Raw genomic sequence first — 15,483 nt, forward strand, 5'->3', positions numbered from 1 at the left:
TCACACGATTAATTCGCTAAACATTCGCTTGGAAATTCGTTCGTCAAGTGCTACCCAAAGGGTTAACAATTGCAATCTATCGAATTTAAGTTATCCTTTCGCTCTCTTTCACTTACGTCGAAGGAGATTCGTAATTTGTACTGCGAGAACTAATATCGTACATCGACAGGGGAACAAAAGAAGGTTACAGAGGGTTGACCGTTCGCCATTAACTCGCGGCCACGCTCAATGGAATTCTACCGGAAGATCACCGATCGTATGTGCACGCTTCCTTATATACTTATATTTATACAGTACACATAAACTGACTCCCTTACACGGATTCAAGTACCGGACTCGAAGATCGGTGGAATTCGTTGAAAAGAAATAATTGTCCAGCGTATTGCACCGCGTTAACTCCGACTGAAATCGTTCGTATGTACAAAGAGGACCGCGCGAGCCACCGAAACGGAGGAGCAAGCCGGAAGGAACCGAGCAAGTTGTTTGCAATTTGGCACGACTGGCTAGCACCAGCTAGCGGTAACCGAAACTCTCCCAAAACTGGAGACAAAACCTCGCGAAACTTCTCACTTGGTCACCTCTGAATTCCCGGCGGCACCCAGATCACCTCCATTAGACGGTGGGCCCAGTGCTCGAGGTCGCCGGCACATAATAATTCCTCGCCTGCAGATGATTCGGAATGTGTAGCCCTGGTATCTGTTGATTAGCGCTCTGGATGCTCTGATTGGTCCAATGACTGTTCTGGCTGACGATCTTCGAATCGGGACTGGCCGACGGGGTGATGGGCGACGGCAGAGCGTTCGTCTCGGCGACCACGTCCACGTCTACATCTTCTTCATCCTGATCCGGCTCCTGGAGGTCGTGTAGTTCGTCCTCGCTGCAGGAGAACCTCCTCGACTTGACTGGCCTCAGGTCGGATTCGATTTGGTGCTGATCGTCGGGTGCGAGAAGGGACGCCACGTCGAACTGTCTCTTCCTCGACGGCTGGAATGAGGAGGACTGCCGCAGAGTTTGGCCTTGGAACGCATGCTGTTGTTGCTGCTGTTGCTGTTGTTGATGGTGAGATTGATGATGATGGGGCGTCCAGATTCCTGGCATGGGTTGAGAAGCTACTGGTGGTCCAAGCGCAGCTGGCGGAGGCGGCGTAGCTGGCAAGGGTGGCGGGCTTGGACTGTCCGGTTCCTCGTCCACCGCTAAACCCATATGCCTGCGGACTTTCCGTTGAGCCTTGCGTCTCCTAAAATCACCGCGACGAAAGTCCTCCAAATTGGCAGGGTGTATGGCCCAGTAGTGGCCCTTGCCATTGGCGCTTCTGCCGGATTTCACGAAGCAATCGTTCAACGACAAATTGTGCCTGATCGAGTTCCTCCAACCTGGACCGCGGGTTCTAAAGTAAGGATAGTGCTCGAGGATGTGCTGATAAATGTCCGACAGCACCAGCTTCTTCTCTGGGGAGGACAGGATCGCCATGGCGATCAGACCGATGTAACTGTGCTGCGGTTTCGGTTCCTCCGGTATCCGTTGATGATGAGGATGCAACAGAGCCATGGACAGGGCCAATCTACTCGGATATCCGGCGGCCGCCGCTGGATACAGCGGCAGGGGCGCTGGGAATCCTGGACTTATCCCTAGATGAGTCGGGGCGCTGGAGGGCGGATGGCCGACCGCCGGGTGCTGGGGGTGCAACTGCTGCGCTAACCTCAACCGCTCCGCCATCGCGTAATGGTATAATTGAAGCCGATAGTGCTCGAGGCCGGGCAAAAAACCGGTCATGGGACTACCCAAACCGACGGCCAACGGCTCCTTCGCCGGCGGCGGACTCTCGTTGCTGCACATGTTTGCTCGCTGGTAGAGAACCAATCTCGATCTTCCGACGCGTCGGAAAAATCGGTCACTGTAGCTCCTCGTTCGGGTCTCACATAAAACTTCACGATCTACTTGTCGGTAGCCGAGCGATCGAACCCGTCACTAATAAGAGAAATCGTACTCCTGCCGGGGAGACGTAGTAGCAGTCACGGATCGACCGGTCACGAGCCGATCGATCGCGGGGCCCGATGTTTTCCAACGGTTTTCAGCCTGTTTGCCACGATGCGCTCCGAGCGACCGACTGGTCATGATTTACGATTCGGCCGTCTGCCAGGAGAGCACCGATGGCTTCTCCCCACTAGCTCCTAGGGGAGAAACGGCAAGCTCCGCCCGTTTACCCAGAACGGTACACGAACCCGTACACCGGTCCTCCGACCAATAAGCAGCGAGAGGACGGTCGAAGATGGAACCCTCCGCCATCCGCCACACCTACCACCATGGATATTGATCCTGAATTCCGTAATCTAGGGGCGCGGGGGCGGCGGTGGCGCCCGCTACTTCCCGATGTTACCTGGCCACATCGGGTTCCCGTTCTCTCTTATCTTCTCGCTAGAAAACTCGATATCATACCCGACGATCGGCAGACCACCACGGAGAACACCCTACCGATGCGTCTCGAACCCTTTCGTGCCCCCCTTCGACGCTCCCCCCTCGAATCTTTCGAATGCTCTCCCTCTCCCCCTCTACGTAGTGACGCTAGTTTCCTCCGATTCGGTTAATAGCTGCTTGGTAAAGTGTCGGGAATCGCTGGCTACGAAGGTGTTCCTCCTGTTGATTCCTTTCGAAACGAGAATCGCGAGTAATCGCGATCCACTGTCTCGGTTACGTCGAGCGTTCCTTTTCTTCAGGGGGATGGATTGGAATTTATAAGGATTCCATCGAATTGATTCCTGGCTAGTTTTCGTTGGATGATTGGGGTTGGAGATTTATTGTCGAAGGGATAAGATCGAAGAGGTAATGGCGATTCGAGTATTGTCTGATACGATCGAGGTTTTGGGGATGATTAAGTTGTTTCCGTTTGATATGGACTTCTTTAGAAATGTGTTTCTCCATGAAATAGTAATTGCAAGTTTGGCGTTTCCGTGTTCCCTCGATAAAGAAAGATCCTTCTTTACAATGTATTACGCGAGGCGTAATTTATAAGATAACTAAATTTGTTTACTAAATGCATAGAATTATCATAAATACTTTTAACTGACGCTTGACGTTTAGAAATTAAGCAACTGCGAAAACAGTAATATCTTTAGATTTAATTATACAGCACACGTCGTCAGTCTATAATATTCTGTTTACTTCCGTTCACGCACTCTTACATCCATTATATCATAACAGACCTGAATGTACATACATCTACGATGAATGCTTTGTTGCATTCTTTAAATGCTAAAGCAAATGGTGTCGCGCGCTGTTACATGTTACAGTGACAATATTCGTATTCTACGTTACGTTCCAACGAATTTGTTTCTTAATTACGTAACAAACACGTGACAGCATCTGAAATTGAAGGACCCAGCGAAACGCTAACAAACTCCTTAACCCTCGTTTCAAGTTGACGCGAGATCAACCTCCAACCAAACATTTCGAACTCCAATTCGAACTCTGCAAAAGAATAAAACGTTTCCTTAATTGACCATCTCCGACAAAGAACCCCGTTCCTTCGTAGCCCATCGAAGCTCGTAAATTCTAGGTCGACCATTTAGTCAACGGGTCAGATTCGAAAGGGGGAGGGCCGTGAAATTCTCGGAGCTTCCCTCCCGGGTTGCGTGGAACAACGAGCGGCCTCTTGTTCGCAGAATCCCTTTTTGTCGTCGCGCGAACCGTAGGAGGACAAAAGAAAGGCGAAAGAGAGAGAGTGAGAGAGAGAAGGAGATAGAGAGATGGAGAGAGAGAGAGAGAGAAGAAGCGAACGGTACGCGCGTTTATATGGAGGCGCCGCCCTGCAACTATTTGTAAGCATCCGCCATGCTGGTTTCATATCTGCCGTTTCGGCTTGCACAAAAACACTATTTTTCACGACCGGCCCAGCTGCAATATGGCGCGTTTACGACAGCGTGCGTCGAGTCCGATTGCAATTGTTGCGTTTCATTGCAAATAACAGCTTCGCGCCCCTCCGCGAGCCCCGTCCCCAACCTATCCCCTCCCTGGCCCCCACCCCGCCGTTACCCCGCGTTCTTCCGTTACTCCACGGATCGTCCACGGAAATACGGCCTCGTATCAATTGGGACCAGCGTGTGCGCCGAATGTAATTGCGATATATTCTCAGGTATAGACTCCGTTTTCACCGCGTTCGATAACTCGCGTTGCCAGTTTTCACTCGACTCGTTTTCGACTCGAATATGTAACTGTTCAACTGTTTAACTACCGCCATGTTTCGTTTCTCCTACGCAAATTGTGCGCGTTCTTTACATTTCGCAACGGTTGCTGACACGAGTCGCGTACAAGATGATCGTTCGTGGTCGATTCTTCTATAACGCATTCGTTTGGTTTTTTCTAATTTCATATAAAGTAACTAGTAAGAAGAAAGAAGATTTTCTGGTATTCGATAAACTCAGTGTTGCTTGTTCGGTATACTTGAATCTTTCAGACACGAAATAAATCGATTTCTACGAGAGAATACGAAAAAACTGATTGACCAAACAATTTGGATCGATCTACGAGGCATGCAAATACTAGCCAAGAAAGGAAGAGCGGAGCAAGTTGCGTTAAAGGAGACAAGCTAAACAAAGAATCGAAAAGAGAGAATCGGAATTGGCACGAAGCGGTGTGGAAGAAATCGGAGAAGCTGTCAATCGAGCGCCATGCATCTGCCACTTACTTGGCTCGCCAGCCCCAATCGTTACAGTACCTTTTTTCCCCACAATGACGCTCCATTTCGTCACAATTATCGCCATTATTCGAGGCGAGAAGAGCATTTTAGCGACGCCGCACAATGGACCCGGTATCCATGTACGCTCACCCTGTGTACGCACGTTTTACCTAACGCACACACGCACTCGCGTACACGAGATCTCGCGGTAGACCCGGAGCAGAGACAGAAATTTCCTCGGCTCTCTCGTTTTATTGTGTTTTGACAGCGGGTTTCGTCTGGGCAACGTTGCTTTCTTTGCGACAAACGATACCGTCTGTCGAGGGCCGATCTTATCCAAATCGAGTTCATCGTGCGAAAATATCGGACGCTTCTTATTATTATACGTCGGTCGTAAAGGTGGCGATCGTATCTGGTCAGACCGCGTGTAGAGTTACTGGAGCACGTTTAATTTTCGGATCTGCGATCGATTTGTTGGACGATTTTGTCGTGAAACTAGATCGTTTTACTGTGACAGTTTTTCGCTCGACGTTCAAGCGCGTTAAATTCATCCGATTGGATGGCAAAACGCGATATGCAACGCGCTTTTTCTTTGGTGTACTTCGATCTCTTGATCACAAATTAAATTGATCGTCATCAGAAAATTGCATTATCATAAATTGATCGTCATCAGAAAATTGCATATTATCATCAGATAATAAGTGATAATTATAATAATTTAAAAGGCATCGAGCTGTGCAACATCACCGGTACGCGATTCTTTTCTTTGTTTTTTAAATAATATTTTTGGTTGCAAATGATAAGGTTCAATTCTGTATATTTCAGAGCTGTGAAACTATCCTTTTAATTTTTGTAGGCATTAATTTTTTCTATCAAAAGAAATCACATGGTTGTATAAAATATAAATAGTACTGATCACTTTTCTTGTGAGTAGTAGCTTCAATACTTGATTTTTACCAAAATCAAGAATCAAGATTTTTAGTTTAAATATTCATCAATCAGAGATTACGCGATGAAGATTACTTGTATGACAATAATTTCTGTGTAATTACATGCGCGTCGTATTTAGATTAGATAGACACGCAAGAATTCACGATCAGTATTCTTCCATAAAATTGTCAATTATTTCGTTAATTTTCCTCGTTTCATTTTATCTGCAATATACGATAGTGTCAATAGCTATTAATTTCAACACTTTGAGAAACGAGTCAAGCAAGGAAATCTGAAACACGATTAATTTTATCGTTCGACGTGGATCCGTTTATAACTCAATCGAACTCCGTTGTGCCGTTAATCTCTGCTTTCCCGATACTTCTGGTAGGATTCGGAACAGATACCCCGATAGCAAGGTTAATAAATGTCATGATGGAGGCGACCGGTAACTTTGAGGACCAGCGCGAGCTATCTCTTAGTTTTGATGCTTCCAAACACACTCTCCTAATCGGTTTTCAAACTCCCCTCTAAACGCTCGCGAGTACCAGGGATCCGATAAGCCAAACTTGAAGATTCCGCGTTGATGCGACGGCGGAAAGCTTCCGAAATCGTAGAAAATCCGCGCGACAATTCTCAACACGTTTACACAATCTTAACACCTTTCTCGATTTTTCATATTTCTTCAATTTTCGTAATAAAAACAAACAAAAATTGTTACGGACATTTAAAATCGCGGTCTGTCCTAGTTAACATCTCGCGACTGGCGATATTATTTCCTGCACAACATCTGACATTCTCCGCCCCTAATTAATTTCACCGAACCACCCTCGCTTCCACCCTGTCGGAACCCGTTTCGGCGAACAGAATCGAGCGACACCGGCAACATCTCTGCGGTTTCACGCGCGCTCGACACAAGAGACGAGCCACGCATCCATTAAATTTACTCCCTCGCAAAGAGAAAGAGCATTTAACAACGGTGCTTTATGCATATTCTAACGAGCTTGCAATCAACTGGTACTAAACATTAGCAGGGCTTCTGGGACCGGCCCCCGTGACCCTCTTTGTAACGACACACGCGGATGGAGAAAGAGAGAGGGCCGTGGGGAACCGGGCGGAGCGGAGAAACCGGTACAAGGCGAAGAGAAACACGATAGAATCCTGTGGAGAAGAGAGAAGGTCCATTAGCTTTGACGCTCCTCTCAAAGGGATGCTCCCGTTTTAGCGACGTGTACCATCCTGTTTCCTAAGCATCCCTTTTACGCTGCGCGACGCCATCGCGCCGAGATAGGAAAATATCGTTTCCCGGAACCTCGACCCTCCCCTCCCGTCCCGCTCTTAAATATTCACAATTTATAAACTCCACCGCCGCTCTGTCGTGAGATTCCTCAATTTTTCTTCGATTCGAGAGAATACGATAATGTTCTTAAATAACAGAGGAATAGAACGGTTTTTTTATTTCATTGCTCTTACATATTTTAGCTCCCGCGATGAGCCACCTTTGTTGTATACTTGCAATGTTGAGCCGTAGTAGCATGATATTGCTACGGGAAATAACAATTTTAAAATACTTTACTATTTAACTAGTGGATATGACCAGCGACTTTTGTATTTTTTTATGAATTTGTTCCGAAACAATCAAGTACTTGGCTACTTAATCCTTAAAGGAAGAAATTGTATTGAAGAGAGGAAAATTATTCTTGCTATTAAAGATTGGATAGATCAGTTCACGGTTTCTAAGATTCTAAACATCGTGAGATATTCTTGTGTATATATATTCGTTTCCTGATCAATTTTAATAAGCGACGAAGTAACTTTTCTCTAAAAATTTGCAAAATTTTCTAAACCATTTTCACAAACTATTTATACAATTTCTATAAAAATACAACTTCCACACCACGAGACGAAATATTCCTACGCGAAAAACCGCTATTATTTACACATCACGTATTCCTGCCTTCTGAACCCTTTCAACCCTTCAACGATCGACACGGATATTTGCCAAACATCTTCATGGAAACGAGCCGACCAACGAAAGAAACTGCTGTTACCATCGATTAGCAATTCGTTCCGAAGGCGTCTAAGGGAACGCTCTCGAGGGCTCGACGAGCGCCCTTCAACGGGCGATGACGCGCGTAACGACGAAATAACGAATCTCCACTCGAGAACGGAAGCTGAGACCCGCGGGGTGCCCCGCGGGACGCCATTTGTCGCTCAACGAACCGCGATAGACTTCTCGAGGTGGCAAAAACGCGACGGAGCACGCGAAATAAATAGCGAGGGGTACCAAAACGGTTCCGTGTGGTCAGGAATCTCGAGACGAGATTCAGGAACCAAGCGGAAGTCCTCGAGGTCTCTCCAATGGCACCTTCCTGACGCGGCTGAAACGTGACCGTTTAGCCGTGTAACAGGATTAGAGAGAGAGGGATAGATTAAATTTCGAGATACTTAGCCGGACCAGCGTACGCCTCCCTCTCGCCCCGTTTTCCCGTTCGTCGCTCGCTCAAGTCCCAGGTCCAGAGACCTATCGGGGTGGACAGCAGGATTTTCGGCAATATTTTCGGTGTTTAGCTTTTGTCGACGGACACTGGCCATTGTACCGTGAAACGATGGGCGTGGAACCGGTCACCTTCTTCTCTTCTCCTCCACCCACCACGGTCCGTGTCCTTTACGCCCTTCTTTCAAAACGACAAAAGGGCTCGTGGGCCGATACTTAATTTGCGCTGCACGCGTTCCGATGACTCTCGAATTTGCCACACTTTTGTGGGCCTCTCCTCTCGATCTTGTCGGGGGACTGGAGTGTCGGTGCGTCCGAATCGAAGGTGTGGCGCGTCCTGGAAACGATTAAGGGTTGCACAGATGTATTGTACGCGGTTCGGGCGAAATCTGCGCGAGGGAAACGAGTAGTTTCGTTTTCGACATCTTTCATTCGTACCAATGGAAGTATATTCAACTCGTTGCAATAAAATAACGTCACTCTGAATCTATATTATTTCTTTTAGCGATTCTTCTCTTGAAAATGGAATTCCAGCGACCATTTTTCATCTATTTCTGTTATCAGGAACAAATGTACAGTTTTTTTTTTTCAAATGGCATATCGTCTCTTAAACTGAATGTATTATTCGAGCAACAAGTTTCCCCACTTCTTCTGAAATATCGGCTATTCATGTCGATAGACACGTGTATATGTTAAAAATGGAGGAAGTCTACACAAAGGCCGGAAATGGAGGAAGATTAGAGAACTGTAACTAAGAAAACTTCGTTGAAATAAGGTATCTCTATAAGACTATACCAACCCTTCTAGATATACAAGCCGAAATTAGCCTCGATCGAAAAATCGGTCATTAGGAACGCGAAAGCTCAAGATTCCGGGTGTAGAGGCCGCAACGGTTTCTAATTATCCCGGAATTATTCGAAAATAATACCCACTCGCTGGTGGAGGAGCAATCATTTCCAATTTGTAGCCAGCGGTAATTTGCTTTCATTTCCCAGCATGACACGTTCTGTCTGGCCGAGGTTGTTGCACCGGAGGGTAGCGAGGAGTCGCTCACTCGAAAGAACCACGACACTGTCCCGGTAAATACGTATTTATTATTAACGGACTAAGGCCCTGGCGAACATAACCGCGTCAGAACGATCCGGGACATAGACACGGCTGTTGCAACAACTCGAGTGTTTTCGTAGGTCCTCTAAATACGGTGGCACGGTGGAGCTTCAGTTGGCGAACGGCGAGAGAATAACAATCTCGTTGCCGTTTACGAGTTTTCTACCATCGCTTCGCGCGGCTCTCTCACTTTGCCACGCGATTTATTATATTAAACGACGCGATCAATTTCTAGTAAATGGTTTCGTTTCGCGTTCTGTCTTCGCGAGTGTTTAAAAAGTTGAACAAATCGAAAGCAGATCGACGGCCTTGAAGGAAACGCGAGCGTGATACACATGCGCGACGACGGCATCCTATTTCAGACTTAACCAACCGCTTAAGCGCCTCGCGCGACCGACAAAAGGGTTTCATCCCCGAAAGTACTGATAGATTACACAAATGCTCTTTGTGGGAACAACACGAAGGGAGGGTTGCAGCGGCACGGACGGGACCCCATCGGCAGCGGTTAGCCTGAAATATTCATTCGAAACTTCTCTGACGTCGACGACATTTGGACGGCCACCATTACGGTACCAGCGGCTTTGATCTCGTATTCGTAATCGTCTGATCGCCGATTTCGAAAACCCCTTGCACTGTCGTTCCGATCGTCCACTATTAGGCAGCAGAAACGATTTCGCGATCCGATATCTTACGACAATATTTGCGATTTCCTCTTCTATGAGATATATCTACACTCTTGTTCAAAAGTAGCGGAACACTAGCTTAATTGTCAATATCTCTACCAAGCATCCAAATACTCTGAAACTAGTGTCTCTTCCACTAGATAGATGGATAAATATGTAAAATTTATAATAATATGATAGATAGTTACGTGATAACCTATTGTAATGCAATTACGATTACAATCATACTGCATATTACACACTACAATTAAAGGCAGACGTAGTCCCTATGCGAAATTGTAAAAATGAGAAAAGTTCGGGTACGAGCCCCTATGCGAGACAAGTTGAAATGAGATAAGGATCGATAACGGACAAAAGAATCGATATGACAATGAGGAATAATAATTTGTTAGCGGGGCATCTCGATATCAAGATCGAAGGATATCGATATTATCCTGGCAGCTGTCGCGTGGCGTGGCGGTCGTCTCCGTGGTCGAAGTCGGCAACAAAGGGGATCCCCTGTTTTGTTAATCGTTCTCCGTAATGGGAATTGAAAGGGGTCCTCGTGGCGAGTTGCGGCGCGACGTTAAATATGTACATGTAAACGGACGTGGTATTCTTTGGAACAGAATACGAGATTTAAGTATTACGTTCTACGAAGCACCGCTGGATTTAGGCATCGAGAATGAGGTTCGCTGAAAATATGGTGGATATTGAATGATTTCAAATGGAAATTATTACTTCGCGAGTCGATTAATCAAATAAGGATAGAAAACAAATAAAAGTTGCATTTTGCTCTTAATTCTGACTGCGACACGAGACAAGTAGATTAAGTTGATTCACCCAATGAAATTAGTTTAATTCATCATTTTCTAATATATATGAATACAAGTATATAACCAGTAAACTCTGAACGTTTTTCTGATTTAAATAGAAGGCTATAGCTTTAAATATTTTGTATATTTATGCATATTATGCAAGTTTATGTACACGACAGCGGTCTAGTAGTCAAATATGAATATTAAGTAACTACAAGTTTCAAGCATCACGCGTTGCGCTTCATAATAATGAAAAAGAATAGAATTTAAAATCTCAAAGGAAAACACCCTAAAGGATAATTGTATTCTACAATAATGAATGATCAGGTATACGTAACGTTAAAGTAGAAAGAAACGTAAGTTGACAAAAGAGTCCGGAAACATTTAATTCGGAAAATGGAGCAGGGGTAGCAGCTGTGAAAATGCAGTTAGAACGCGAAAAATTCAAGGTAACAGTTGTCAGACGATGGCTGGCCGTAAGGTGCTTACGCTCTTCCAGGTTGGTGTTTCGTACAAAAGTGTAGAGCAGGTAGACTTTACGTAGAAGCGGATTGGATTAGGATTTGGCGGGAAGAGACGGGGCGGCGGAGGAGGTCGAACCCAATTTGCATGCCATAAACCTCGCCGGCTTGCGAGATTCAATTTGAAAAAGAGTAACGAAAAGCCCCGACGCGCATACGCGCGGAATTCTTTCCTCCTTCAAACATTTTTTGCCGATGAATACCAATGAATCTTTCATTTTGACAGGAAACATATTTAAACGCAAATTTAAAAGATAACATCGGAAGACTTAAATTTTTAGAATGAACATTTCCCGAGTGAGACGACCATGGCTTGCGTAAACGTCTTACATTAGAGACTGAACGTGGAATTAACTTTAACGATCAAAAAGAAACTATCTCAATAAAGTATTAAACATAAGAATGATTATATAAACAGAAACTATTTAAAATCTACACTTAGCTCAGACCTTTGACGCGATCAAAGCTATTCAGACTGCAACGAACGATATTGAAAGGTTAAAAATCTATTTATTAAATATTATGCGACTCCTCTGATCGGTAAAAATTTACTGGCGACTTGCTGGCGACACGATTGCTGGTACCATCGCTAAACACCCACCACCCAAGGGAGACCTGCAATTATTTGCGAATGCAGTTCGAGGGGGCAGTGATAATACCGAGAATACGGAGTGGAATAATACGTGTACATCTGGTAGGAACATGTGTCTCGACGTTGCGTTAAATACGCGGTAACACTCGGCTGGTTTATTCGGTTTGTCACCGGATCCTGGCGGCGGCATGAAACTGCACGCTTGTTCCTCGTGTTACACCCACGTACCATCGGGTAATCATCGTATAATAGCCGAATAATCATTTCTACGAGGAGGGTCGGGGCAAATAAGAACCGAGGCCGGAGGCTAGGGGACCAATATGGCCACCTTAAACGCGGAAGCCCGGCCGTCTAAACCCCATCGAGACGTTTATTATTCACTTTCGATGCTCACTCGCGCTCTATTTGTCCCCCGCTGTGCGTCGACCTACCCTTTCGTCGAAGGGCTGAACTACTGTGGAACAAGTGTCATCAGGAAATATCGAACATATAGTACTCGTATCGACGCACCAATGCGTTACTTTGTGCTTGGTCGAACTATTGTTTTAATTGTTTGTAGATGACACCGTGGAGGACTGATTTGAAAAGGGAAGGACACGGAGAAATATTGAAATTTTTCAAATGGAAATGAAAGAAACGAAGAAGAAAAGCTTATCTCTTCTGTTGGAGAGATTTGTTGGATTCTGCTTTTTAAATTACCAAACTGACGTTTCTTCTTTCTGCAGATTATCGAAAATGGAACAAATGATTGTTGTGCAAGTTACTTCCACATTTTTCTCGGGAAATCGACTCCCATTTCTGCCAAGTGTACCGAAATAATTGCAATAGATCGCCTATTTAACTATTTAAAATCTAACCACCCATAGAGGACAATTTGCACATGAACTCCTTATTAATGCGACTTTCGAGAATTACTAAAGAATACATGGAATTTTTTATTAATACGAATAATACTTTGTCAAACTACTAATTAAAATATCCATGTTCATCACATCAATGGATTTCAACCATTATACAAACAATGCCATCAAGCACGACCCACAAATCGATGCAAACATTAATACAATAACTTCAAGTGATTCATGATAACGTAGCTATTTTCGTATCTAACTAATTAAAATATTTTACAATTAACAATCTCTTGATACGCACGACGGAGTCTTGTAAATATATTTCGATCCATTTTTATTTCTTCGTAGACGATCATCGATCATGAACGATAAATTTATGTGAAAGTACTGTTAAGAACGGTGTGCGTTGATTATGTTTACAATTACCTCGAACGCAACCTGTACTCGTGAAATTTTGCAATATGGAATACAATCGTGAACCATGTCCCTGGAGGATAGTGGATGATTGCGGTGGTGCCTTCACCATGGGCGCTATTTGTGGTACTCTGTTTCAAGTAAGTAATTAATTTGCAGAAAAATCCTCGTTCCAATTATTAGCAAGGTTAACAAATTTCAGATACTCTAAGTTCACAACATACGTAGAATACTTTATAAATACTTAGTATCTTGTTCGGAAATATTCTTCTATATAAAATAAATAATTATTCGAAACTCGCAAGTATACTAATTATCCTTATGCATTGCTCAATTGTGGATCTACAATTCATAAAACTGACTAGTAAATAACTGACTGGTACGATGACTATCCGAATACTTGCAAACATTCGTGCTAAACACAATTCTAAGAATTCAAGATCACAAGTGTTCACAAGCAATTAAAGAACTTCACTGTTACATATACCCTTAAATTAACCAATAAAAAATAAACAATTACAATTCGTGTCTATTTTTCTGTTCCCATACACCAAGATCTACATTACCAATTTTTCAATTCCCTCTCAGCAATCATTCAATAATTAAAATCAAAATCGCGAACACACTTCAAAGTAAATCTATCGCGAATCGTTCTCCAGAGTGAATTCGACTCTGAGGAGCAACCAGCGATGGTTTCACTCTCCCAAATAGATCCACGTCCCAATAACCGAACCACCCCTTCGAGCAGAGCGTCATCGGTTTCCGGAACGCGCCATCGGGCATCCATCGAAGACTATTCGGCGGCGTGACAGCGGTGAGGAACCGCGTTCCTCAAGTAGCAGGCAACTTCGCCATCTGGGGAGGTCTTTTCTCCGCGATCGAGTGCACCTTGATACGATGTCGCTCGAAGGAGGACCCGTGGAACTCCATCATGAGCGGCGCGCTGACGGGCGGCGTCCTGGCGGCTAGAACCGGAATTCCATCGATGATCGGGAGCGCGACCGTCGGCGGTGTCTTCCTGGCCCTGGTCGAGGGGTTTGGGATAATGGCGACGCGGCTGCACGCAGATTCGTTCGCCCAGCACATGCAGATGTACGAACTGGAGAACCTCCCGGAGTTCCACGGACTTCCGGCTAGCACCAGGCTAGGTTTCAGCGGCGCGCCGGCGAACACGGAAACGGCTAGGCAGGTGAACGGCAATGGCGTCGAGATGGATAGGATCGGCAAAGGGAGATGAGCTTCGCAATTTCTTTTTTTTGTACTTTCTACTTTTCTTTTTAAGGATGATTTTGTCACGTTTATGGTAAATAGTCGTATACGGTGGTACTGTACTGTTAAGCACTAAAGTGTCTACTCTTCATTGCGATGTTTGTAAATTTTATTCGCGGAGCATTGTAATTTGGAAGTGCGTAGAATATTGTGAAATGCCTAGGTTAAGCTTCTTTGCGGAGCAAGGAAGACAATTTTTGAGAACGTGAATGTATCCCAATTTGGAGGTTTACGATATTGTTTTACATAATTTTACTTTTGTACCGAGCTCGAACTGGATCTTTATATTGTTAAATAAACCATTGGCAGAACAAAGTGCTTTCTTATTCTACAGTTAGTGCCGAAAGTTCTTAAATAGAATTTGTGTATCTCCTCATAAAATAAAATACCTCAAACACAGAATTAACACACATATACAATTAACTCGAAAGTTTACAGCATATATGTACATAGTCGATTGCAGATATATTCAACCACCGATATGATTCCGACTTCTAATTTACATTGTGATGTATTACGCGATAGAAAAAAAATATTGAAAATATGTTTCACTCTCCCAGAATTATAATTTAGATACTTTGGAATTTCAAAGAAACGTACAAGTTTGCAGTTTTATTAATTCTAGTGCCATCAAAGAAGCACATCGTTAAAAAATTACGCGATTCTCGATTACTTTATTATCTATAATTGAAGTACCCACGATACCATAATCAAGGAACTACCACATGGCTATGCTACCAACGATACCATTTCTAAAACACATGGCGCAGTAATTTCACTAAAAACCTGGCAAAATTATCTGAACGAAAGTCCTCGACATCTCCACCTACAGCAGCGCGGAAGCAGAGATTTCGTCGATAAGTCGGAAGAGGCCGAAAGATCATTCATTGGTTCGGTGGTAACGACTGTTTTGACAGCGGCTCGCACTTGGACCAAGGCGGATGGCTCGGACCGGCGCCCCTTCCATCCCCATTGTCGTTGACACCAGATTGGAATCAATATTTACACTCGAGGCCCGTGTAAGCCGCGGATTACCGATCCTTCCAACCCTTTCGGCACAGTCAGCGGCCGTTCGCCAAGAGATTTCTACTTGAAAAGGGTCCCGTTCGCGCTGCGAGGATCTCACCCTCTCGACGGTCTAACCAACCTT

The 15,483-nt window shown here is 44.7% G+C and overlaps 2 protein-coding genes across 2 annotated transcripts; one reads left to right on the forward strand and one right to left on the reverse strand.

Annotated features, from left to right (window-relative positions):
- Positions 1-556: 556 nt before the first annotated feature.
- Fd102c (forkhead domain 102C) lies at positions 557-1,836 on the reverse strand. The gene has a single exon (XM_076893842.1). It carries the CDS (start codon positions 1,834-1,836, stop codon positions 613-615), a length of 1,224 nt encoding a protein of 407 aa, XP_076749957.1. The 3' UTR covers positions 557-612.
- An 11,275-nt stretch (positions 1,837-13,111) lies between these two features.
- Positions 13,112-14,301, forward strand: LOC143422897 (mitochondrial import inner membrane translocase subunit Tim17-B). Its single transcript, XM_076893871.1, has 2 exons — positions 13,112-13,204; positions 13,813-14,301. The coding sequence occupies exons 1-2, from the start codon at positions 13,112-13,114 to the stop codon at positions 14,299-14,301; spliced, it is 582 nt and encodes a 193-aa protein (XP_076749986.1).
- Positions 14,302-15,483: the final 1,182 nt, after the last annotated feature.

Source organism: Xylocopa sonorina, chromosome 4 (assembly GCF_050948175.1).
Source record: "Xylocopa sonorina isolate GNS202 chromosome 4, iyXylSono1_principal, whole genome shotgun sequence".
NCBI classification, from domain to species: Eukaryota; Metazoa; Arthropoda; class Insecta; order Hymenoptera; family Apidae; genus Xylocopa; species Xylocopa sonorina.

Excerpts from the sequence above, each read along its gene's own strand:
- LOC143422897 (XM_076893871.1), top strand. The coding sequence starts at position 13,112 with ATGGAATACAATCGTGAACCATGTCCCTGGAGGATAGTGGATGATTGC. Across the intron at positions 13,205-13,812 it reads TTTGTGGTACTCTGTTTCAA|AGCGTCATCGGTTTCCGGAA; the intron begins GTAAGTAATTAA and ends CCCTTCGAGCAG.
- Fd102c (XM_076893842.1), bottom strand. The coding sequence starts at position 1,836 with ATGTGCAGCAACGAGAGTCCGCCGCCGGCGAAGGAGCCGTTGGCCGTC.